The following is a 23,649-nucleotide window of genomic DNA, read 5'->3' as shown; positions in this document are numbered from 1 at the left end:
CCTTGCAGGGTTAAATTAATGAAAATTATCGTGAAGTTCCTTATAATGAAGTCCCTCCCCCAGTGCCGATTAGCAAGCAAAACAACATCTCTCAGAGAAGGAAAAGATTGTTCTTGGAAGCTCTCACAATTAAACGGGAAGAATTAGAACATTTCAACAAGCAGGGAAAGAATGGGAAAGAAGAGAATTCATCCATAAAAAATTTAAGCTGAGTTACAGACCTCCCTGGGTCTGGGGTCTCTTTCCCCCTTCTCATTTCCTGTAATTCATTTCAATCACCGAAAGAAAATGATGGATTTGGGTTTTGTTTGTTTACAAATACAAGTTCTTAATATAAAATAAACATTATCGTCTTTGAAGTTAGATGGACTTTTTACGATGAGCATCCGAACAGTAGGAGTTCTGGCAACTGGGTTCCCCCCGCCAACACCTCAGGGTACCTAGAACTTACGTTCTCATGCAGTGGTTCTCGGGCCTCGTGGGGCATCAGAAACACCTGAAGAGCCTGCTAACCCACAGTTTGCTGGGCTGCACCTCAGAGCTTCTGATTCAGGAGATCTGGGGCCAGGCCTGAAAATGTGCATTTACAGAGGTTCCCAGGTGGGGTTACTGCTGCTGCTTTGGGAACCCCACTTTGAGAACCTCCGCTGCATCCCTATGCCCTCCCTTCAATCACGCTGATTAATAACCAGAGCATGGTGAGCACTCACAAGCAGTAAGCATGGCATCACCACCCGCCAAGGCCTTCATTTTCCAGGGCGGTTTAGGTTCGTTCCCACACTTGCACATGCAAGTTAGAGTCATATTGTAATTACATCATTTAAGTAAACATCGTGGAAATCAATGAAATAGGAGCATGAAAGGATTTTTTTTTTTCCTATGTGAACTTAATGGAATGCTTTGGAAAGACCCAGTACATGCAAGTCACCTTAAAAACTCATCATCAAATGAGGTGTCAAAAAAGCTGGGCTGGCAGGGAGGTCTCACAAAACCGGAGAGATTATGCACCTAACTTGCTTTGTAAGCGTCTTTAAATTTCTGCTCTGTTTTAAAGAAGTCAAAACTGATTTTCTAGACAGACAAATGAGTTATGCTTATGTTAGAAAGACAACAGGTAACTCTAATCATTGGACTCTTCTTTAAAAAAATAGTCTTTGTCCTGCATCAAAAACACTGGCAGTAAGTATATGTTTATATATTTCAAGTTAGAGTAAAAAAGTTCTAGGCCTCTGTGTGTTTACAATTTAGCACTTGAAGTGACTTCTTCAATTTATCAAACCGCCTTCAGTTCCAAACATAGGACGTGAGGTCTTCCTTTGTACCTGGGAATGTTGGTTATTATTTAAGCCTAGACTCTATAAACAAACTCATCAGTGAAGCCGATAACAGATTACATTACGTTACAGAGAATAAATCTTATTTCCTTAAATTGCATCTTTAATAGCTTTAATACTGTTTTCTAGTTAGGTTTTTGTTTTGTTTTGTTTTTCTTCTGTTGTTGTTGTTGGCTTTAAGTAGGCTTCACACCCAGCACAGGGCTTGAACTCACGATCCTGAGATCAAGACCTGAGCTAAGATCAAGTCAGAGGCTTAACGGACTGAGCCACCCAGGAGCACCTCTAGTTTTTCTTCTAATGCATTAATTGTGCTTTTAAATCTTACATCCTCAGTACTCTTCATTTTTGAATACTTCTTTTGTACGATTCTTAATCTTCTATCTCTGTGACACTCGATTCTCTTATATTTAAGTTCTTCTTATTCTACCTCTTTTCATAGAAGACATTTCTTTTTTAAATTCTTTATCTCATGGAATGCTTATGTTTCCTTTACATCCTTAATTTTAATTCTTTTCATAAACCTCTTCTTTCCTGTCAGTGGGTGCTTTCTCTTGCGGGCTTAGGAGGGTGACAGGGAGGAAGGCTATGCCCCAACAGGCGATTAGAGGCTCTTGCTATGTGAGCTCTCATCCCCTTCAATCCTGGCCTCCTAAAAGGAAGACAGACTCTCAACCTCAGCTCTATCAGACACCTGAAGGCATGCCGGACCAAGCCCTACAGGGCCTCGTTCACTGGCCACGGGAGGCAGGCTCCTGGGGGGCTCTACTGCACACCAGGGGATGAGAACCATGGTTCTAACGTAACCGCCCGGTGCGGGGGCAGATTAGAAATTCTTCCCAAGTCAGTCACACTCTCCCTGGATAGGTTCCCACTAGAGCCATGTTATGCTTTCCTAATGTCACGTATCTTCCAGACATTTCATGATGAGCTGCGTGTGTAAACTTCTATGATACACAGCTGTAGTGCAACGTCTAAAATTGACTCGATATTACGTGCTACCTTGACATCTGGTAAAATCTGGAAGGCCGGAAATGGCCTAAGCACTGGCCAAAGCTCCCACAGATTAGGTCTCCTATCCAAGCAGCCCGCTTTACCAAGGACCCAGGCACACTGCCTCCCTTTCCCCTGGAATTATCCCAACAAGCCAATCACATCCTCCACGTGAACCAGGGCACACTCCGCCCTCTTGCTACCACAAAGCCTGCCTCCCCTCCCCGACGGCTCACACTGTCCCGAGTGCAACCCCTGTGTCCCTGCACTGTGCTGATGTCCTCATCCCTTGGGCTCTGAGAATATGTCATAAACTGCCATCAGTCACATCTGCCCGGTGTCAGCCATCCCCACAAATACAGGAAGGCAATCCTTCCCTCACCAACCAGGTGAATAAGAGGCAATCGAAACAACACTGCTAAGCACCACGCAAGCTGCCTTAACTGTGCACACTGTGCAGGACGGGGGAGGGGAAGAACGGAAGCATGACGTGGTCCAGCCCCGCCTGACCCCGCAGACAGCACCTTCACCGCGGGAGGCTCCGGGAAGGGGCACCGCCACGCCCTATTTCTCCATCCACCTCTCTTTGATAAGTTTACCTCTGACTTGCTATAGCTCCCTTCTCAGCAGGCTAAAGGAGGATTTTCTGGGATGTAGGCTGCATCAGCTTCTTCGTGTCATGAAGAACAAGGAGAAGGTGGCTACAGCCACAATTCTCTGATCTAAAAGACGTTTTTATTAAGCACCACAGTTGAATATGCTACTGTACCTCTTTGTCGCTGTCTCTCCTGATTCTTCCTTAGGTCCATAAATAGAAATTAAAAAAAAAAAAACATGAATTCACATAAGTTTTAAGTTGAATCTAAAAATGAAGCAAAGGGCACCTGATTGGCTCAGTCATGATCTCGGGGTCGTGGAATCAAGTCCCACCTCGGGCTCCGCATGCTGACCACTGAGTCAGCCTGAGATTCTCTCTCTCCCTCTGCCCCTCCCCCCACTCACACTCTATTTCCCTCTCTCTCTCTAAAATAAGTAAAATCTTTACAAATATATTTCAAAATTAAACTATGATACATTTTCATCAAAATGAAAGACATTAATGTATTGATAAAATATATAAATAACAAAGACATGATAACTAAGCAATGCCTACTTATTTCATGTGTTGTATTTGAAGCCCTCAGAATGAGATTAGAGACATTTTTCCACCACTCTTACTCCTGAGAAAATATAATTCATTAGTAATACTGCCTAATTACATGTTTAATTCTGTCTATATCCAAAGAATATTGCAGATCTGTAGCACTATCTAGGAAAATTCAGACCATACAAGCAAGCAATTAGAATATTTGAACAAAATTATGTCTTTTCTGACTTTATGTCCTTATAAGTATGCCTTTCCTTCAGCTTTGAACCAGTAAATAAGAGTAGGTCAAAAACTTATCCTCCATCAAAATAAAATAATAACATTTCTGAAGCATTTAGTATTTAAACAATGATTTCTGGTTAAAGAAAGAAATTTGCAAGGTAGGAGAGGTGAGGCCATCCCAAATTCAAATAGGTCTCCACTGTGCCAACCCACTAGAATTTATGTTTCCCTGGATCAAAGTAGTGGGACCAGGCTGTATCTCCCACAAATGCAAGGAAACAAGAATTTTTCTAGTCCTTCCCAAAATGGCCCTATGATAAGTGTCGGGGGGCCAGTGTACTAGAATCGCTTTAATTAAATAGAGGAAGCAGTCCCTAAAAATTCCTCATGCCTTACGACTTGGGCAGTGAGCTCACAGAATCCCGCACTGGGAGAGTTGAAAGCAATCTCACATTCCCATAGCTTCTCACTCCAACCTGCCTCTGGACAGATGAGATCACCGAGGCCACAGAGTTAAGTAATTTGCCGAAGACCAGAGGGCAAGTAAGCAACACAATCAGGACTGATTTCAAGGCTCCTGGCCCCTGATTTCGTGCCCTTCCTACTCTACCTACCATGCTATGTCTCAAGATAAGGAACAGAGAAGGCAAAATCATGGAAGGCGTGTGATAAGGACCCACCACATCCCCCAGTGCAGCCCCACGTTCTTGGCCAGTTCCAGAAGCACAGTCTCAGATTTCTGAGGTTGGCAGAGAAAATACCATAAGTCTGCCCAGCGTGGGGAATCTCTAAACTAATGCTTACACCACTGGCAACACACCAAGTTTCAGTGTTAAAATAATGTCCAAGAAGAGAGAGGCCCGCACTTGTTGGTTTCTCAGCCTTGTGTTGAGGGTCTCTCTCTAGGACCACCTGATTCGGGCCGTGCCTGGGCCCTCCCCTCCGTGACCCCCAGCTCCTCTCACCCAGGGCACAGCACTGTAGTCTGCCTTATCTGTAACCCTCACTGTGGCCAGGGATACTGTTCCAGAACACAACACACCTTACCATGCTTCCCTCGTGTTGAAAAACTTCCATCTTTTCAAGAAACTTTCATCCATTACCCTTAGGATGGCTGGAAGGCCATCACAATCGGGCCTGGCTTACCCTCACCCTGCCACATCCCTCACCATTCTTTATTTCAGCCATATGGACCACATGCCACTTTCTCACATCTGCCACACCTTCTAGGACTCTGCTTAAAACGACATTTTCAAGGAAGACGTTCCTGACCCATAAGGCTGAGTTATGGGACCCCTCACCTGCTCCCATACCGTCATTTATCTGTCTCCGTGACTGGTCTGCATCCTCCTTGGGGCATGACATGTGTCTTTATTCATTTTTGGATCTCCAGGACCCAGCCACTGTCTGGAACCAAGGTATAAGCTCAACAAATGTGCTACATGACCAGATAAATGAACACTCTGCTAGTAACTGTTTGGACCTCAAAGAACATTGATTTCCCTCTTAACCACATGAGATCAAATTAAAATATGCAACAGAGAATTATCAGCTACGTAGAGTTTCACATTTTTCTAAATTCAATTATCTGTATGAACTGTATTCAGCTGAAGCAAACACACTAACAAGAAATACAGTGCTAAAAATGGTGTTATCCTTAGAGCAAGGCTGGAGGACGGTAGGGGGTCCCACAGGAATCAGTGCAAGTCTCAGCTTTGACAGGTTAGCTGGCAGCAATTACCAAGGGACCGAGGACTCTCTATCAATATCTGAATTGACCTTAATTTCTTAAAAGAGACATTAAATGGGGAAAGTAATTGCCCAGAGTATTTTTTTTAAAGATTTTATTTATTTATGTGACAGAGAGAGATACAATGAGAGAGAGAACACAAGCAGGGGGAGTGGGAGAGGGAGAGGCAGTCTTCCCCGCGGAGCAGGGAGCATGATGCAGACCTCGATCCCAGGACCCTGGGATCATGACCTGAGCCGAAAGTAGACGCCTAACCGACTGAGCCACCCAGGCGCCCCTGCCCAGAGTATTTATAGAAATACTTAGCTGCAAAAAAAAAAAAAAAAGTCAAGTACACTTTGAAGGACCCGGGATGTTACCATCAGCAGCTCTCCCGGAACATAAGCTCTGCGAGAGCAGGGACTCTGTCTTCTTCATTGCTCTGTCCCCAGCCCCCCAGGAATCCGGCCTGGCATGGGGCAGACAAGCTGTCAATAACATGTTGAATGGATGCATTTATATTTGCGACTTCTGCCTCGAATCCCTCATAGGAGGAGGGGGATATATTATGGAAATACAACTTAAACTTCCATCCTTAGCTCACAGAATTATGAAATATCAGAATTGGACAGAACCTTAAAAGTCATCCATATTCAATGCTTGAGACAGACCTTTATGATTGGCAAATAATTATACCAGCAAAAAGGTTTTGTTTTGTTTTGTTTTTTAGGATCATTATGATCACATGGTCAGTTGAGCTAGGCTCCTGCAAATCTTAGGACAGGCTCTGCATCATTCACTTGACAAAACTGCAACTTAAAATCATTTTACCTTGTTGCTCCTATAATAAAGTTAGTCAGGGGAAGCGTCCGAAGTAGATAGTCTTAGAACCTTCCCCAGCAGCTATCCTGATTGGGAACTTGGCCAGCGAGGCAGACTGCAGAGGCGGCAAGCGGCCAGGATGAGGGACAGGTGTCCGCTGTGGTGAGTGTCAGGAAGTGGCTGGAAAGGACAGGTGGCTGGTGTGGAAGGAAGCCGAGGGCCAGCCCAGAGTGACCTGAGGAGGGCAGAGGGCCTCCGAATGGCTGGAAATCTCAGGGACAAGGGCAGAGTTCTCTCTATCTGCTGGCACTGCAGGGTCCCAGCCTGAGACTCACCAGCTCCTAAAAAAGACCTAAACCAACGTCTGCCCCTCAAGAAAGCAACTTTCCTCAGGACCAGTTTTGGAGGAAGCTGAGTGGGCTTTACAAGCCATAATCATGTAGTCAGTCAAGCCAAGATCTTAAGAGGTTTTGGAGAGGACCACTGAGTTGGCAAGGAGCACAGCTTAAAATAATTTCACCTCAGTGGGGGAAACCAAACACAAAGCGGCGACATGTCCAGTCTCCCATAAAGTTCTCACGAAGCCCCCAGTCTGCAGGCCCCCCTCAGAGTGTGCCCTGGAGCTGAAGTGACCTTTTGCTTCCTTCCCTTCCTCCTCAGGTACCATTCACAAGCCCGCCTCTCCTTCCTAGCCCCCTGTCCCTCCCGGGTCAGCAGGGAAGGCGACCACAAAGTCCCCTCTCTACTGGGGTCTGGAGCAACAGAGGAGGTCTTCTCAGGCATGAATGAACAGTCTCCCCAGTGTTCACTGTCCTGCCTCCCAAATGCCCCCCAACCCGCCAGCATGTGGGTAAGATGCATCTTGGCATATGGTCTTTGAGAGCCATGACGCTTGTGTTGGTGGTCAGGGAGGTCCGTTTCATTACAGGAGGTGATGGTTTCTGTCTCCACTTCTGAGTTGTTTTTAAATCAAGAGTGATATTCTTAGACAAATACTACTGGCCATTAAAATGGCATCAAAGGGGCGCCTGGGTGGCTCAGTTGGTTAAGCGTCTGTCTTTGGCTCACGTCATGATCCTGGAGTCCCGGGATCGAGTCCCATGTCCGGCTCCTTGCTCAGCAGGGAGTCTGCTTCTCCCTCTCCCTCTGCTCCTCCCCCAGCTCATGGTTGCACTCTCTCTGTGTCTCTCTCTCTCAAATAAGTAAGTCAAATTGTTAAAAAATAAATAAATAAAATAAAATAAAATAAAAAGCATCAAGTACGTCCTGAATGAGCATGTGCAATAGCTAGAAGAACAAGCCCATGCCCAGACATTACTTAGCTGTCTCATCCCTCCGTGTACCGCGACCAGCCGCCAGAGGCCGTGGCTACCATCGTACACTCGAAAACTGTTCTTAACACACAAATGGAAGGTCTGAAATAATGGTGCACACTGAACTCTGCAGTCGGTTTCACAGAGAGGCGGTGGCAGCATGTTCTGGTTTCCACAGTGTACTGTGGCTATCGGAGATGTCAGCATGGGGCGCCGCCACGTGAAGGGCACACAGGGCTCTGAACGACATCCCTGTAAGTCTGTAATTATTTCAGAATGGAAGATGAAAGGACGTTTGGACTCCTTGTCATACATAGTGTGGCTGAATACCAGGATATGAATTATATGTTGTTCTCCTCGGCACACAACACTGGGGACAGGGAGTAGAGTTACTGCCCCTCCCACACTCCAAGAAGAGAGCCACAGATTGGTGGGAGTTCTGGGCTCCTAGGGAAGAAAGTAGAAGCCTTGCTTTAAAGATCCTGGGCTAGCTAGGAGAGGCAATGAAGCTAGATAGTCCCTAAAAAGGGTGGGGGGGCTTGGAGCTTAGGCTTGGAGTTGTCTTGATGGAAGCAGCCAGACTGGAGACCGAGGGGCAGAAGGGGGGGACACTGAACCCAGGGGCAGCAGCTGTGCTCCGTCAGAGGCCAAGGGCCTGACTCAGCCAAAGGGCCAGTGCCCGTCAGCCCCTCACCCTGATGGAAGGTCCCGCCAGCATGAGGTGGAGGCGTGAAGCAGATACCATGCTGTTAGACAAATAAAGGAAGCTGACATTTTTGCCACATGGCTTAGGAACCAAATGGAGGCCCATGGATACTGGATTCCTTCTATTCCCCACAGAGCAGGGGGAGCCCCGCTGTTCACATACAAAGGGCCAGGAGGAGCACAAGGTAAGACCCCATGAAATCTCCTCCAGGCAGTTTTCAACAGGGCCAGCATTTATTTAAAAAGCACTGGATTGATCTGAGCTGTAAGATCTAGAAGAACCCAGCAGGATGTGTCTAGTACTTTGAAAATCAGTGTTTAAAGAGGTAAAACACAGCAATCTAATTGGCTTCTCTCTTTGTTAAAAATTAGCCTGTCTGAGCCTGAGTGCACCGCGGGCCAAAAGGTGTGAAGACTGCCTAGGTGGTCTTCCCGTCTTAACCTTGAAAACCAAACCCAACGGGCACCTGGGTGGCTCAGTCAGTTGAGCATCTGACTCTTGATTTCAGTTCAGATCATGATCTCAGGGTCATGAGGTGAGTCCCACGTTGGACTCCATGTTCAGCGGGGAGTCTGCTTGAGATTCTCTCCCTCTGCCCCCGCCCCCGCCGTGTACTTGCTCTCCCTCTCTCTCTCAAATAAATAAATCTTTATAAATAAATAAATAAATAAATAAAATAAGAACAAACCCAAAAACCATTTAAACGGATGGGAGGTTCTTTAAATACAAAATGCAACCATTCAAAATATCAGATAGTTTTGTCTCCTTTTCAAATTTCAATCCATTTTCCTATATATTCAATTCCAAAGCTAATCATGTTCCTGTGTCATTTGTAATGCCTACCGACAAATCATGGGGTTTCTTTCTTATACGACTGAATTAAAGTAAGTCAAAGAGCATGGATCGCTTGTCAAATAGGAAAAAGTCAGAATCTATCTTTATGTAGAACAAATATTATTAAAGAGTTGAAAATGACTTTGATCATTAATGTGAATAATACATTTATCTAAAATTAAAATGTCTTTTACTTAGTCATATCTTCATCAGAGCCCAGGCAAAAATAACAAAAATGATTTTTTTTCATTCCTATCAGGATTTATAGGACTATAATTTACTTTGTAAAGGGTTCTCAATTTAAAAAAAAAAAAATACTAACAAAGAGAACCCCAGGCCTGATGGCTTACCACCTCTCTAAACAGTAGCTGAGAAGAGGAAGCAGACCCATCTTTGCTGTAGTTATGAAAATTTACCTTCCTCTCAGTCCCCAGGAGAAAGGGATTGGGGTGCAATGTTTCCTATCTTCGTCTCTCTGTCTTACAGGAAGCAAACTGGATTTCCCAAAAAATATAAATCGATAATACTGTAAGACGGCACTAGGCAATTCCTGTAAAGTCTGCATTATAAAAACATGGATTTTTAAATGACAGGGTAATGAAATTGCCATTTCATTTAAAATTTATTATTTCTGAATGATACAGGCTGTCATGAAACTCCATCTAACTTCTAGGTCAGGATTAAAGATCTTGTCTTTCTTCCAAACTAAAGACTTCAAAGAGTCTTAAATTATCAGCACTTTGGGATAGCAATCTTTAAATATGAGGAATTTACTGCCCTGGCTCCTTCAGATTTAAATTCCTTATAATACAAACCAATTGATTCCCATGCCCACTCCAACAAGCCCAAAGCACGTTTCCCCAGGGCCCTTCCTAACCACATTCCATCTGCTGGGAATGAGAGTCCAACTATCTTAAAAGATGTCTACACCCTCTCCTGGAATCAATAAATAGGTAAAAAGAATCATAAATAGGTAAAAATGCAAACCCTCATGGTTCAGTAAACAGTCTTTGTTACAAATTGCCCAATGCATTACGATCACTGAAACTCTAGGGGAGGCTCAGCCCAATGCCTGCAACCCCACCCGCTCAGCTCCCTGTGCACCACCGTCTCCCCTTACCTGGCTTCCCAGTTACATTTTCAGAATTCCTTAACTAAGTGGCCCATCTGATCCCCCATTCTCTCAGCTTGGCCATTGTAGAATTACAGCCTCCCCTGCCCTCCCATACTCCCCCTGCCCTTTATTCTGGGGCCCCTGAATTGGGACCCCCTTTAGAATTAGATCACAGGCCTTGGAGCAGCTGATATTCCCACGACTGGATCTGAATTGAGTGTGGGTTTCCCTCTCCGAGGCCTCTGCTCTATCCCCAGCTCCTGTTGGCTTCCCACAAAATGTCCCAGCCCATTACCTCTGTGTCCCCAGTAGGCAGTGCTCTTGGTGGGCATTTGCTGGGAATCCATCATTACTCATGACCAAGGGATAAGGTCCCTTGTTTTATGAAGAACTTGAACCTAACCTAACCCTAACAACACAACTACAGATTATTAAAGCCTTGTCTAGCCTGTCCCTCCAGGCCTGGGTTCAGGGTCCTCTGGCTTCCTTTTAGTCCTCAACCTGCCTTGACCACAGTAGTGAACACTTCCCCCTGCTTCCTCCCTGGCTGAACCCTCAGCTCCTGGCTTCCATGCTCACTTCAGTGTGCCCAGGAAGATTCCTGGTGCTTTAATGCTTCTCGACCTGAATCCAGCGAAACTATGGTACAAAAAGCAAACACTCACATTCTTCTCTTGAGATTCAGCGAGATTGCCCGCATCTTCATTGTCCTCTTTTTGTGCCTCATTTTCTCCACTCTCTTCAGTCTTCTCTGTTCCCTGATCATTAAGGAAACCCATGGTATCATTAACCTTAGATAAGCTTTCAAGGAAAAACCAAACCATACATGCTATGGTTTTTTTATTTTGATATACAGTATATTAAAAAAGCAATCATAAACTTCCTATTTATTAGGTCACTTCACTACTAGAGTATAGAATCACCAACCCCCTATATTGCTCATTGGAGCTGCTGTTGTAAGTCAATAGATCTGAGTCATGTATGTGCATGGTAGAGAAATAAAAGCACTAATAAGGAGCTATAATTCACCCATTTAAGCCTTATGAAGAGAACTCCAAAGGATTTGATATTTAGGCAGTGTTTGTTTTCTGTTGCTTGAGTGGAGGCAGGCTTTATAGTTTTAGAGAGTTAAGAAAAGATGAGAGAGGATAGATAGTGAAGAAATAGATGGATAGATGGATGGATGATAGATGATGGATGGATGGATGGATGGACGATGGGTGGATGATGGATGGATGGATGATGGATGGATGATAGATGATGGATGGATGGATGGATGGATGGACGATGGGTGGATGATGGATGGATGGATGATGGATGGATGATAGATGATGGATTGATGGATGGATGGACGATGGGTGGATGATGGATGGATGGATGATGGATGGATAATAGATGAATGATCGATGGATGATGGATGGTGGATGACGATAGATACACAGATGCATAGATAGAGAATAAATGGATGGATGATGGATGGTGGATGATGCTAGATACATAGAGAATAAGTGGATGGATGATGGATGATGCTAGATACAAAGATACATAGAGAATAAATAGATGGATGGATGATGGGTAGGTGGATGGATGATAGATGATAGATGATTGATAGATAGATAGATAGATAGATAGATAGATAGATAGATAGATAGATAGATAGATATTCTATCTATGTAAAGTAGAATGACAGAAAAATGAGAACCAAGTAGACATTCTGAGGAAGCTAGTCTGGGGGAGAATGGTTCAAGATACTAACTCTTACCTCTGTGCTGCCCCGTACCTCTCCCACTACGTCGCCATTGGGAAGGGAAGATGCTTCCTCGGATGATTTTGTCACCTGCATCATATAAATTGAGAATGTTTGAGAATTTTCTTGAGGATAATAGCTTGCATTTCAACATCTTTTAACTATTCAAATTATGTTTGTCTTCATCCCTCATTTTATCTTAACAACAACACCATAGCCTGAGAAGTAGGGTGGTTACTACCACTCACACATGAGGGATGAGACGATCAAGGCAGAAAGTGTCACACTGCAAGTGAGGGTGGGGTTAGGTCTGCAGCTCCTACTTTATGCTCTTTGGACTTATCCACAGTTGCCAACCTTCTAAAATATTAAGCTATTTTTCTCATCATAAGAAAAAATTTTGTAACTGTGTGAGGTGATGGATGTCCACTTATAGTAATCGTTTCACAATATATACATACATCAGATCCTTACGTTGTACACATGAAACTAATACAATGTTACATGTAAATTATATCTCAGTAAAATTAGGGGGAGATCAGTTACTTTTACTACAAAGGCAGTTAAACCACAGACACACCCTCTGGTGCCTGCTCCTATGATAATCAATATTAAAATTTTGATATGTACCTAAATCTATCCTAATACATATATACAGGCTGGTTTGTTTTTTGTTGTTGTTGTTGTTTGGTTTTTTGGTTGATTGCTATTTTTGTTTTATTTTTGTGTTTTTTAAAACAAACATGGGAACACAGGGCACAACTTGATTTTTTAGCTTAATGTATCATGGACATTTGCCCAAGTTAATTCCGATGTTTCTAACCTCATTTTTTTAAATACCTGCTGAATATTAAATATATAATTTGTTCAAATATTTCCCAGCTGATGGTTTTTCAGAATTTATATGTTTGTACTTCTATAAACAACACTATATTAAGCTGAATAAAATGATGGGTTTTTTATTAGATTTCTTGCCAAAAAAATTCATATTCCATGGTAAATAAATGAACATCCTCTTTTCCTTTATAGAAATTCATGACCAACAAAGATGATTGCTCTTTTTTATCTCCGCCAACGTGTTGGGGAGAAAATGTAATTTTGTTTTTCTTTTCATTTTCCTAACTACTAGAAGAGAAAAGTGTATTTTCCATGAGTTTTAGCCACGTATGTTCCTGTCCACATACTTGCCTTCATATGTTTTGCCCCTTTTTACTTGAGTTGTCTTTTACTGTCAATTTTTAGAGGTCATTTATATAATAGAAATAGTGGCTATTTGTCAGGTTACAACTTTTATTCTTAGTCTATAAATTATTATAAATTTGGTGTTTTTCAGTTTTTAGCGTTTTATAAAAATAAATTTATCTAATTTTTATTATCTGAAATTCAGTGCTGTTAATTTATATTAGTTATGAACATCCAGAGCTTTAATCCCTCTAGGGCTCTGTTTTCATCCAGATAAACAGCAAAGTATGTCTGTCCTATTTATATACCATCATTTTCCCATTTAATTAAGACGTTTTTGTCATTTATTAAGTTTTATGTATATATTTGGATCTGTTAATACACTGTTTTACATATGAATATATAGACATATCCATGAATATATTTATCAGTTCCCATGGCAACATACTGCTTTTATCAGTGTAGCTTTTAATATGAATTTTAATATTCAGAAAGGCAAGTTGCTACACAAAGTCTTTTTTAAAATTTTCTTGGTTCGGGGCGCCTGAATGGCTCAGTGGTTGAGCATCTGCCTTTGGCTCAGGTCATGATCCCGTGGTCCTGGGATCAGGGCTCCCTGCTCGGCGGGAAGCCTGCTTCTCCCTCTCCCACTCCCCCTGCTTGTGTTTCCTCTCTCGCTGTGTCTGTCAAATAAATAAACAAAATCTTTTTAAAAAAATAAAAAATAAAATTTTCTTGGCTCTCCTCAGACATTTATTTTTCCAATAAATTTTAAGGTCATTTTTCCTAGTGTCAAATTTTTAAAAATAAGCTTTTGGTTAAAATAACATTAAATAGGGGCGCCTGGGTGGCACAGTTGGTTAAGCATCTGACTCTTGGTTTTGGCTCAAATCATGATCTCAGGATTGTGAAGTCAATCCCTGCATGGGGCTCCATGCTTAGGATGGAGGCTTCTTGAGATTCTCTCTCCCTCTCTCTCTGCCCCTCCCACTTGTGCTTTCTTTCTCTCTAAAATAAATAAGTAAATCTTTAAAAAATAAAATAGCATTAAACATATTTATTAGTTTAGAAAATTTTCACTTCTTCCTGTGAAGTCATCCTATCCAGACACATTGTAGGTCTATTACTTTGGTATTTGTGGGAGTCCTTCAGAATACAATTATGTTCTTCATAATATGAAGACCTATATGCTTCTTGATAAATTTATTCCTAAATATTTTATGGATTTTTATCACCCTTGTGAATGAGATTTGATTTTTACATTTTAACTTCCTATCCATTATTGTTGATACAAAAGCTACTAATTTTTGTTTTTCTTTTATCCAGAAACATCATAAACTCTTTATTTTTATTATGTTATGTTAATCACCATACATTACATCATTAGTTTTTGATGTAGTGTTCCATGATTCATTGTTTGCGTATAACACCCAGTGCTCCATGCAGTACGTGCCCTCTTTATTTTTTTTTTAAGATTTTATTTATTTGACAGAGAGAGCACAAGCAGAGGGAGAAAGAGGGAGAAGCAGGCTCCCCGCTGAGCAAGGAGCCCGATGTGGGACTCAATCCCAGGACCCTGGGACCACGACCCAGGCCGAAGGCAGCTGCTTAACTGACTGTGGCACCCAGGCATCCCACGTGCCCTCTGGAATACCCATCACTAGGCTAACTGATCCCCCCAGCCCCCTCCCCTCTAGAACCCTCAGTTTGTTTCTCAGAGTCCGTAGTCTCTCATGGTTCATCTCCCCCTCCGATTTCCCCACCTTCATTTTTCCCTTCCTGCTATCTTCTTCTTCTTCTTCTTTTTTTTAACATATAATGTATTATTTGTTTCAGAGGTACAGGTCTGTGATTCAACAGTCTTGCACACTTCACAGCACTCACCATAGCACATACCCTCCCCAATGTCTATCACCCAACCACCCCATCCCTCCCACCCCCCACCACTCCAGCAACACTCAGTTTGTTTCCTGAGATTAAGAATTCCTCATGTCAGTGAGGTCATAGGATACATGTCTTTCTCTGATTGACTTATTTCACTCAGCATAATACCCTCCAGTTCCATCCACATCGTTGCAAATGGCAAGATTTCATTCCTTTTGATGGCTGCATAATATTCCATGGTATATATACACCACATCTTCTTTATCCATTCATCTGTCGATGGACATCTTGCCTCTTTCCATAGTTTGGCTACTGTGGACATTGCTTCTGTAAACATCGGGGTGCACGTAGCCTTTCGGATCCCTACATTTGTATCTTTGGGGTAAATATCCAGTAGTGCAATTGCTGGGTCGTAGAAACGTCATAAACTCTTATTAATTCGAATAGATTTTTTTGGAGTGTCTTGAGATTTCTAGGTGTACAATTACATCACATACAAATAATTTTTAAGTTTCACATGTATTACATATACATGATACATTTTACTTTCCTACATGACTATAACAACTACAGCTTCTAAAACAAAGTTTAATAATATCGTGATTACAGGCTTGCCTATCTTGCCTCTAATTGTAATAGAAATGATTCAACATGTCATGATTCATTGCGACACAGCTGCCTTTTGATAATTGGTTTTTATCATATGTAATTAGTTTCCTATTTATATTTTAATCCATTTTAAATTTAACTAGGAATGTCTGAAGAACTGTATCAAATATCGCCTTGGTATTTATGGAAGCAATCATATGGGTTTACTCCATTAATCAGTTCATGTAACTAATTAGGTTAATAGAATAAACTCTGCTTTGTATTATACAGTTTGCTAACATTTTATTTAGACTTTTCCCCTCTGTACTTATAATAGGAATTGATCTAAGTAAAACTGAAAGTATTCTAAGTAATATATCAACTGGTCAGGGGTTTCATCTATTTCATTTCTCTGTTAAAATTATATATAATCAAATTACATATATATGTATTCAAATTACATTTATTCAAATCATACATATATGTACATATGCATGTCCATATGCACAAAGACACATACTTTCTCCCTCATTTGTGTTTAATTGATTTTGGCTTTTTTTTAATTGGTTCACACTGCCTACATTTTTATTTTGTTTTCCTGTTGTTAATTTTTTAAACTGAATATTTATTTTAGGGGCACCAGGAAACCAAATGCTCTGCACAATACCCCCCCGTTTTTTTAAAAATAGGTTCCATGCCCAGCATGGAGCCCATTACAGGACTAGAACTCATGACCCTGAGATCATAACCTGAGCTGAAACCAAGAATCCCAGACATTTAACCGACTGAGCCATCCAGGTGCCCCTATAATATCAGTTTTATTTTCTTCTGGATATGAGGTTATTTGAAATGGTATATATTTATTTCTCAAGTTTCTATGATATTTTTCTTTCAGATTGTAATTCTGTATTTGGGATAAGAATATAGTCTGTAAAATCATCCCCTTTTGAAATTTATGAAGGTTTTCTTTGTGACCAAGTATATGATAGCTGTGGAAATTGTTTTAATAAGTTCAAGGGAAGAATATATTTTATCAGTATCTATCTAATACATTGTTAGTCTTGTGTGTATGCATATGTATATCCTATACACATCTATTAAGTTTCTAATTATATTTGTGTGTGCTTAAAATAGTACCTGGTAAGTAGTAAGTACAATGTATCTATTAAAAGATATGTTTTTCACAAGTTTTCATTGTATTTCTAGGAGTTTTTGATTTATATATTTGATTGCTATGTAGCATGATCCATAAAGATTCATGACTACTGTATTTTCTTCATAGATTTTTATCATTTTTCATTATACCTTTTCACTTAGTTAACGCTTTTGGTCTTGAATTCCTCTCTATCTGATATCATTAATGCCACTCCAGCTTTTTTGTTGTTTGTATATGCCTGCTGTATACTCATCCCTTTATTTCAATTCTTCTTTAAATGATTGTGTTATTATGCTCTCATAAATAACATATGGCTCATCTTTGTTAAAATCCAATTTTACTGTCAACTCCAATTCCATTATAGCCAAGGAATCTCCTTTTGAACCCAACCTTCCAACACATAATGACTACAAATTCTGAATTTAAAAAAGGAAACAAACAGGGGCACCTGACTGGCTCAGTCAGTACAGCATGTAACTCTTGATCTAGGGTTGTGAGTTTAAGCCCCATGTTGGATGTGGAACATACTTTGAAAAACAAACAAACAATTAAGAAAGCCAAAGAAAAGAAAAACTACAAGGAAAATGAGCCAAAGCAAAAAGATTCAAGAGGGACTTGACATTTGACAGACGATAAGTTATTTGCACATCCATGTTCATTGCAGCATTATTCACAATAGCCAAGAAGCAGAAACAATCCAAATGTCCATGAATGAATGAATGAACAAAATGCTGTATATACATACAATGGAATATTATTCAGCCTTAAAAAGAAAAATTATCCTGTCTCATACCACAACACAGATGAACCTTGATTGCATTATGCTAACTAAATGAAATAAGCCACTCACAAAAAGACAAATGTTGTTTGATTCTACTTATATGAGATATCTAAAATAATCAAATTTATAGAAACAGAAAGTAAAATGTTGGTTACCAGGGACTGGGGAAAGGAAGAAATTGGGAGTTGGGTGAGTACAGAGTTTTAGTTTTGCAAAGTGAAAAAGTTCTAGAGATCTTTTGCACAACAATATGAATATACTTAACATTACTGAACTATACACTTAGAAATGGCTAAGATGGTTTTAAAAAAAGAAAGATGACAATGGCACTGAGTGAGTTACCGTTTTGGGGGCTTAAGTCTGAGAATAAGCAAATCTTATGGGGGGAGAAAAAACCACAACAGAAAACTCAGGTGTTTTTGCCTGAAGAATCAGGAAACAGAACTTGGGGCAACCATAGCTACCAGGAAATGGGGACACAATCCTGGACAGGAGAGAGGGAGCCCCAAATTCTGCTTATGAATTCTGCCAAAATCTCCAGCTAAGCCCCCAACCACCCATGCATGGGACTGGTTCAGCTAAAGAACAATTAACTCAGCTGAGATTTGAGCTGCTCACTAGCTGCTACATAGAGTTTACAGTTTAAGTCCCACAAAGTAAATGTCTATGAATCAAAAAATAGTCAATATTTTTCAGAGGAATGTAACAAAATATAGTCTGCACAACCCAACATTCACTACATCTAAGACACAGCCCAAAATACTTGACATATAAAGAACAAGGAAAATATGACCCATCTTCAAGAGAAAAAACAATAAATGGAAACAATCTCTGAAAGGACCCAGATGTTGGAATTAGCAGACAAGGATTTCAAAGCAATCATTATACTCATGCTCAAAGAAGTAAAGGAAAATATGCTTGCAATGATGAAACAATTGGAAATTGTTCATCAGTAGAGAAATAAAAACTATAAAAATTGAACACATAGAACATTCTAGAACTGAAAAAATTGTCTGAAGTAAAAAACTCACTAGACAGGATGCAGGATGCAGAATGAAGATGACAGAGGAAAAAATACATGAACATAAAGATAGCTCAATAGAAATCATCTCGGGGCACCTGGGTGATGAGTCAGTTGAGCCACTGAGTTGGCTGAGTGTGACTCTTGGTTTTAGCTTAGCTCATGATCTCAGGGTCATGAGATCAAGCCCTGCGTTGGGCTCCATGCTGAGTGTGGAGCCTGCTTAAGATTCTCTCTCTCTCCTCCCTTTGCCCCTCCCTGCTTGCACTCTCTCTCTAATAAATAAAGAAATAATTCATAATAGAAATCATCTAATTTGAAGATCAGACAGAAACAAGATTTTTTCTTAAGTGAAAAAAGCCTCAGGGAAGTATGAAATAATAACAAAAGGTTTGACAGATATGTAATTGGAATTCCAGAAGGAGAAATGAGAGTAAATGGAGCAGAAATTACATGTGAAAATATAATGGCTGAAATTTTCCTAAATTTGGTGAAAGACATATTTTTACAGATTCTAGAATCTCAGCAAACCCCAATAAAGATAAATACAAAGAAAACCATGCTTAGGCACAACACAATCAAATGGCTGAACACCAAAGCCAAAGAGAACGTCTTCAAAGTGGCCAGAGAAAAATTACATATTGCATACAGGGAACAAGGATTCAAAGAATCCTCATATCTCATCAGAAGTATAGAGACCACAAGACAGAATCAAAAAACACATTTAAAGTGCTGAAAGAATAACCATCAACTAAGAATTCTATGCTCAACAAAAATATTCCTGAATGAAAGCCAAGACAGCTTCAGATAAACAAACACTAAGAGAACTTGCTGCCAGCAAACATGCAGTACAGAACAATGTGCAAAGCTAAAGTAAGTTCTGGGCCAAAGAGAAATGGCACTAGATGGAAACTTGATTCTTCAGAAAGACTAAAAAGCATCAGAATTTTTTTTAAATATCTGGGTAAACAGAAAAGATTCTTTTTCCTCTTTCTTTCTTTAAAATACATAAGACTGGAACACCTGGGGGGCTCAGTCGGTTAAGCGTCTGCCTTTAGTTCAGGTCATGATCCCAGGGGCCTGGGCTGGAGGCCCATGTCAGGCTCCCTGCTCGGCTGGGAGTCTGCTTCTCCCTCTGCCCCTCCCCCCACTCATTATCTCTCTTGCTCTCTCTCTCTCAAATAAAATCTTTAAAAAAAATATTCAGTGCAATCCTAACTCTAAACTGTGAAACACTAAGACCATACACTACAATCACTAGAGCAACCCACTATAAAATAGTTCAAAGAGGTGAGGCTAAAAATCCAATAGATAAATTGAGAGGGAATCCTAAAATACACTCAACCTAAATGAAAACAATATAGCATTGAACAAAGGAATAAAAGGGTATAAAGAGAAAAATAATAATAATAATAATAAATCTAAACAAAATCAATTCAATGATTACTTAAAAGTTAATGTACTAAATGGTACAATTGACCACAGAAATTGTCAGACTGAAGGAAAATGCACAGGAGCCAATTCTACGTTGTCTGCAAAGACAGAGCATAAAAATAAAAGCACAGGTAGGTTGAAAGTGAACAGACAGTAAAAGATATACCACGCAAATGGTAAGTGGAAGTCTGGAGTAGGTTTGTTAACATCATGATGGAAAGAGAGAAAGACAGAGTATTACCAGAGACTAAAAAGGTGACACCAGGGGACGCCTGGGTGGATTAGTTGGTTAAGTGTCAGACTCCTGATTTCAGCCCAGGTCATGATCTCAGGGTGGTGAGATTGAGCCCTGCATCAGGCTCTGTGCTGGGTATGGAGCCTGCTTCAGATTCTCTCTCTTCCTCTCCCTCTGCCCTTCCCCCACCTCCACTCATGCTCACCCTCTCTCTCTCTCTAAAAAAAAAAAAAAGAGAGAGAGAGAGAGAGACATCTGGTAATGATAAAAATGTCAATCCATTAGCAAGTCCTAAAACTCATCAGTACGAATGTGTCCAACCATAGAGTTTTAAACTATACAAAGCATAAACTGGCAGGATTAGAGGGAGGAAGAGACAACTCACAATCCTAGTTGGAGATCTGAACACCCCTCTCTCATCAGCTGAGGAACAGCTATGCCAGAATCCAAACTGTCCTTTGTCTTCTGTTTTCCTTCTTTTTGCGGGGCTGGGTGGGTGGCCAGGAACTTTCAGCCTTTTCAAATTTATTACAACAACTGATGTAGTTAGTTCAATTCCTTCTGCCGTATTAATTCATTATTCATTATTCATCTGTCTTCTCCCACGCTATTCCTTTCCTTATTTTGCGGGCTCACGTCTCTCCACTCTGTCTTCTTCAGCTCTGCTCTCTACCTTGTTCATCTAAATGTTCTGAAATGGTTTATTTCACTGCTGCTTAGTTTCCTACTCATAAAATGTACAGTTCTCTATTAATATATCACAATTATATAATACGTAAGAGCCCCATCAAAATGGCTTACCTGCCTTCCTCCAATTAAAATGAGACCTTCAGAACACCTGAATTTCCTTTTCTCCATATTCCCCATCCATATGGATAGTTTCACCTAAGTCCTTTTTCACATATGCCCTTCCACAACTCCTGGATTTTTCCAATATAGTTTAAAATTCTTGATGTCACTATTATTACAGTCTTTTCCTTTACAGAAGTGGCTGTCAACCCTAGCGGCACATTAAATTCATCTGGAAGCTCCCCTCCCACAGATTTTGGCTTAACTCATCTTGGAGGCAGCCCTGGCATCCTACAGCATTAACAGCTCCCTGGGGGCTCCTGACCTGCAGCCCGGGTTGGGGCTGACCGCCAGTGTCCACCCTTCTCCCCGACCCTCTGAGGAGGAGCCGCTCGGGGCCCACCTGCCTCCCTCTCTCCCCGCCCCCCAGCTCACACCCCGCCCCGCCCAGGGACAGGCAGCTCTGCTGACCGATGACCACTGCCCGCTGCGGGGCTGAGGGCAGGATGCAGGTGGGGGAGAGCGCTCCACCCTCCAGGCTGCTCCACAGCATCCCAGCCCCCACCCCGGGCCCTCCTGTGGCTGGAACACACCTCCTGGGGGCGGGGAGAATGCTGGGAGCCACTCCCACCTGGGCAGGGCCTGGGCCTTAGTTTCGCCCTTCAATTCAGCCCTTTTGCCTCCCATCTTCCGAGCGTTCTTCCCCAGTTTCTGGCCCTCAGACAGCTCTGCCGGGTTCTCCTGCACGGTCGTGAGACAAGAGGCCGCAGCATCTTCAAGCGGAAGGCCCTCCCCTATCTCTGTACTTATTCCTTCTCGTCCTTCAGGCCTTCTGTTCTTTCTGGAACTCCTGTTATTCACATGTCAGGTCTCCTGTGTCCAAACTCCAGACTTCTGGCTTTCACGCAGGGTTTCTACTTCGCTGTGTTTGAGTTCACGTTTGATGTGTTTGCTCCTGTTGAGCTTCTGGAACCATGATCGGGCCTCACCCGTGTCCCCTGTCTGTTGTTCATCTTGCAGTTTCAAATGAGCAGATCCCAGAATAGGTGCTCGTGCTCCAGACTCAGCCCTCTTACGGCGCCCCTAGAATGTTTCTCCAGGTCTCCTCCGGCTTCCTCATTCACGCCCCTTCCGTGGAAGGCGCTGGGGTCAACTGCTCGGTTGGTCTTCCTCCCACAGGTTACTGGGAAATGCTGCACTTACTAGATATTTTTGCCATTACTCAAAATTGCTTTCAACAGGCGCTCACTAATCACACCAGGAAATGAGTATCAAAACTTTTCACCATGCATTAATTGGGGCCCAAAATTCCATGATGCAGTTAGATCATCTGTGCGCCCGTCATCAGACTTGGATGTGTCCAAAGAGCAAATCCACCTTCCAACAGAGGATGAAGCACGACTCCCCCAGGGGTCTGGGAACGTTAGAACTTCCCGGGATGGCTTCGGTGAGAAGGACAGTGCTCCCTGGGATGTAGAGATTCTGACACCCAGTAGTCACCCCCACAGCGTTCTGCGAACGTAATGCTCTAACGTGGGCATGACTGTCCTCAACTCTATCAGCCAGAGGAAATCTAATTACATATATGAGTAGATGTTTGCCATTGATATCTTAATAATATTCCCATGACCAAAATAATGTATAAAAGATATTGATCCTGAGCACTTAGGTGGCTCAGTCGGTTAAGTCTCTGACTCTCGGTTTGGCTCAGGTCATGATCTCATGGGTCATGGGATCCAGCCCCAAGAAGGGCTCCTTGGGCTCCGTGCATCAGCAGGGAGTCTACGGGAGATTTTCTCTCTTTCTCTCTCTCCTTCTCCTGCCTCTCTCTCTTTGAAATGAATAAATAAAATCTTAAAAAAGACATTGATCCTCGTGCTTCCTCGCCTCACATATGACAACCACAGTATAGGTTATCAATCATAACTTCAGTAATTTGCTTTAAATGTTAACTTGATCATATCTTTACTTTTTTCATCTCAATCTAGCATGTTCTAGAATGGTAGTTTTCACCTAGGGATTCCCATCACCTACTCATATAGTTGTATTAATATATAGGTGTTTAGGACCTAGTCCAGACCTACTGACTCTCCTTACTTGCCATTCTTGATATATTCCTACCATATATGGTGAGAATGTGCTCGGCATTCATGGTATCTTTCATGGGACATATGCTTGGTGTATTCATGGTATAGTATGTTTCTGGATAATTATGTTATATCAAGAGTTTTCCTCTATTCATCCATTTTTTTTACAAATAAGATATAATGTTTGCTATCTTTGAAAACAGGCTTAGTGATTATAGATATTTTGTCTAAAACTTTTTGGACTGACTTTTTTATTTTGTTTCGCATGCCACAGAAACAACCACATTTTCATATCAGGTGCATTATTCTTGTTATAATCCACATAAAGTCTTTCACCTTTGAAAATTATCAGTTAAAAAATTAGCCACAGTTATTTTAAGTCTTTTGTCATTGACAGATATTTTTCTCAGCTTGTTTTATTCTGCTGCTCCCTGAAAGCTTTCGCAGTCCACTACAAGCCGGACTGCTTCACCTTCCACATAGGATGACCCAGAGCCCCTGAGAAAAGGATTATATGCCAGGTACTTTGGA

General features: G+C 41.6%; 1 protein-coding gene across 3 annotated transcripts in view; it reads right to left on the bottom strand.

Moving 5' to 3' along the window:
• The window catches only part of SH3BGR (SH3 domain binding glutamate rich protein), a 62,654-nt gene that overhangs the window by 6,175 nt on the left and 32,830 nt on the right, over nt 1-23,649 (bottom strand). Inside the window, exons 4-6 of one of the 3 annotated variants that reach the window (XM_035727181.1) lie at nt 11,977-12,051; nt 10,880-10,972; nt 3,097-3,121 (exon numbers count right to left, since the gene is read on the bottom strand). In XM_035727181.1, the coding sequence (XP_035583074.1) occupies nt 3,097-3,121; nt 10,880-10,972; nt 11,977-12,051 (193 nt within the window). Of the gene's footprint in view, nt 1-3,096; nt 3,126-10,879; nt 10,973-11,976; nt 12,052-23,649 lie in introns of all 3 variants that reach the window. The other 2 variants (XM_035727187.1, XM_035727176.1) reach the window with 2 other exon arrangements.

This window comes from Zalophus californianus, chromosome 1 (assembly GCF_009762305.2).
Source record: "Zalophus californianus isolate mZalCal1 chromosome 1, mZalCal1.pri.v2, whole genome shotgun sequence".
NCBI classification, from domain to species: domain Eukaryota; kingdom Metazoa; phylum Chordata; class Mammalia; order Carnivora; family Otariidae; genus Zalophus; species Zalophus californianus.
Note: the sequence above shows the minus strand (reverse complement) of the source record. Positions and strands in the feature narration are given on the sequence as shown.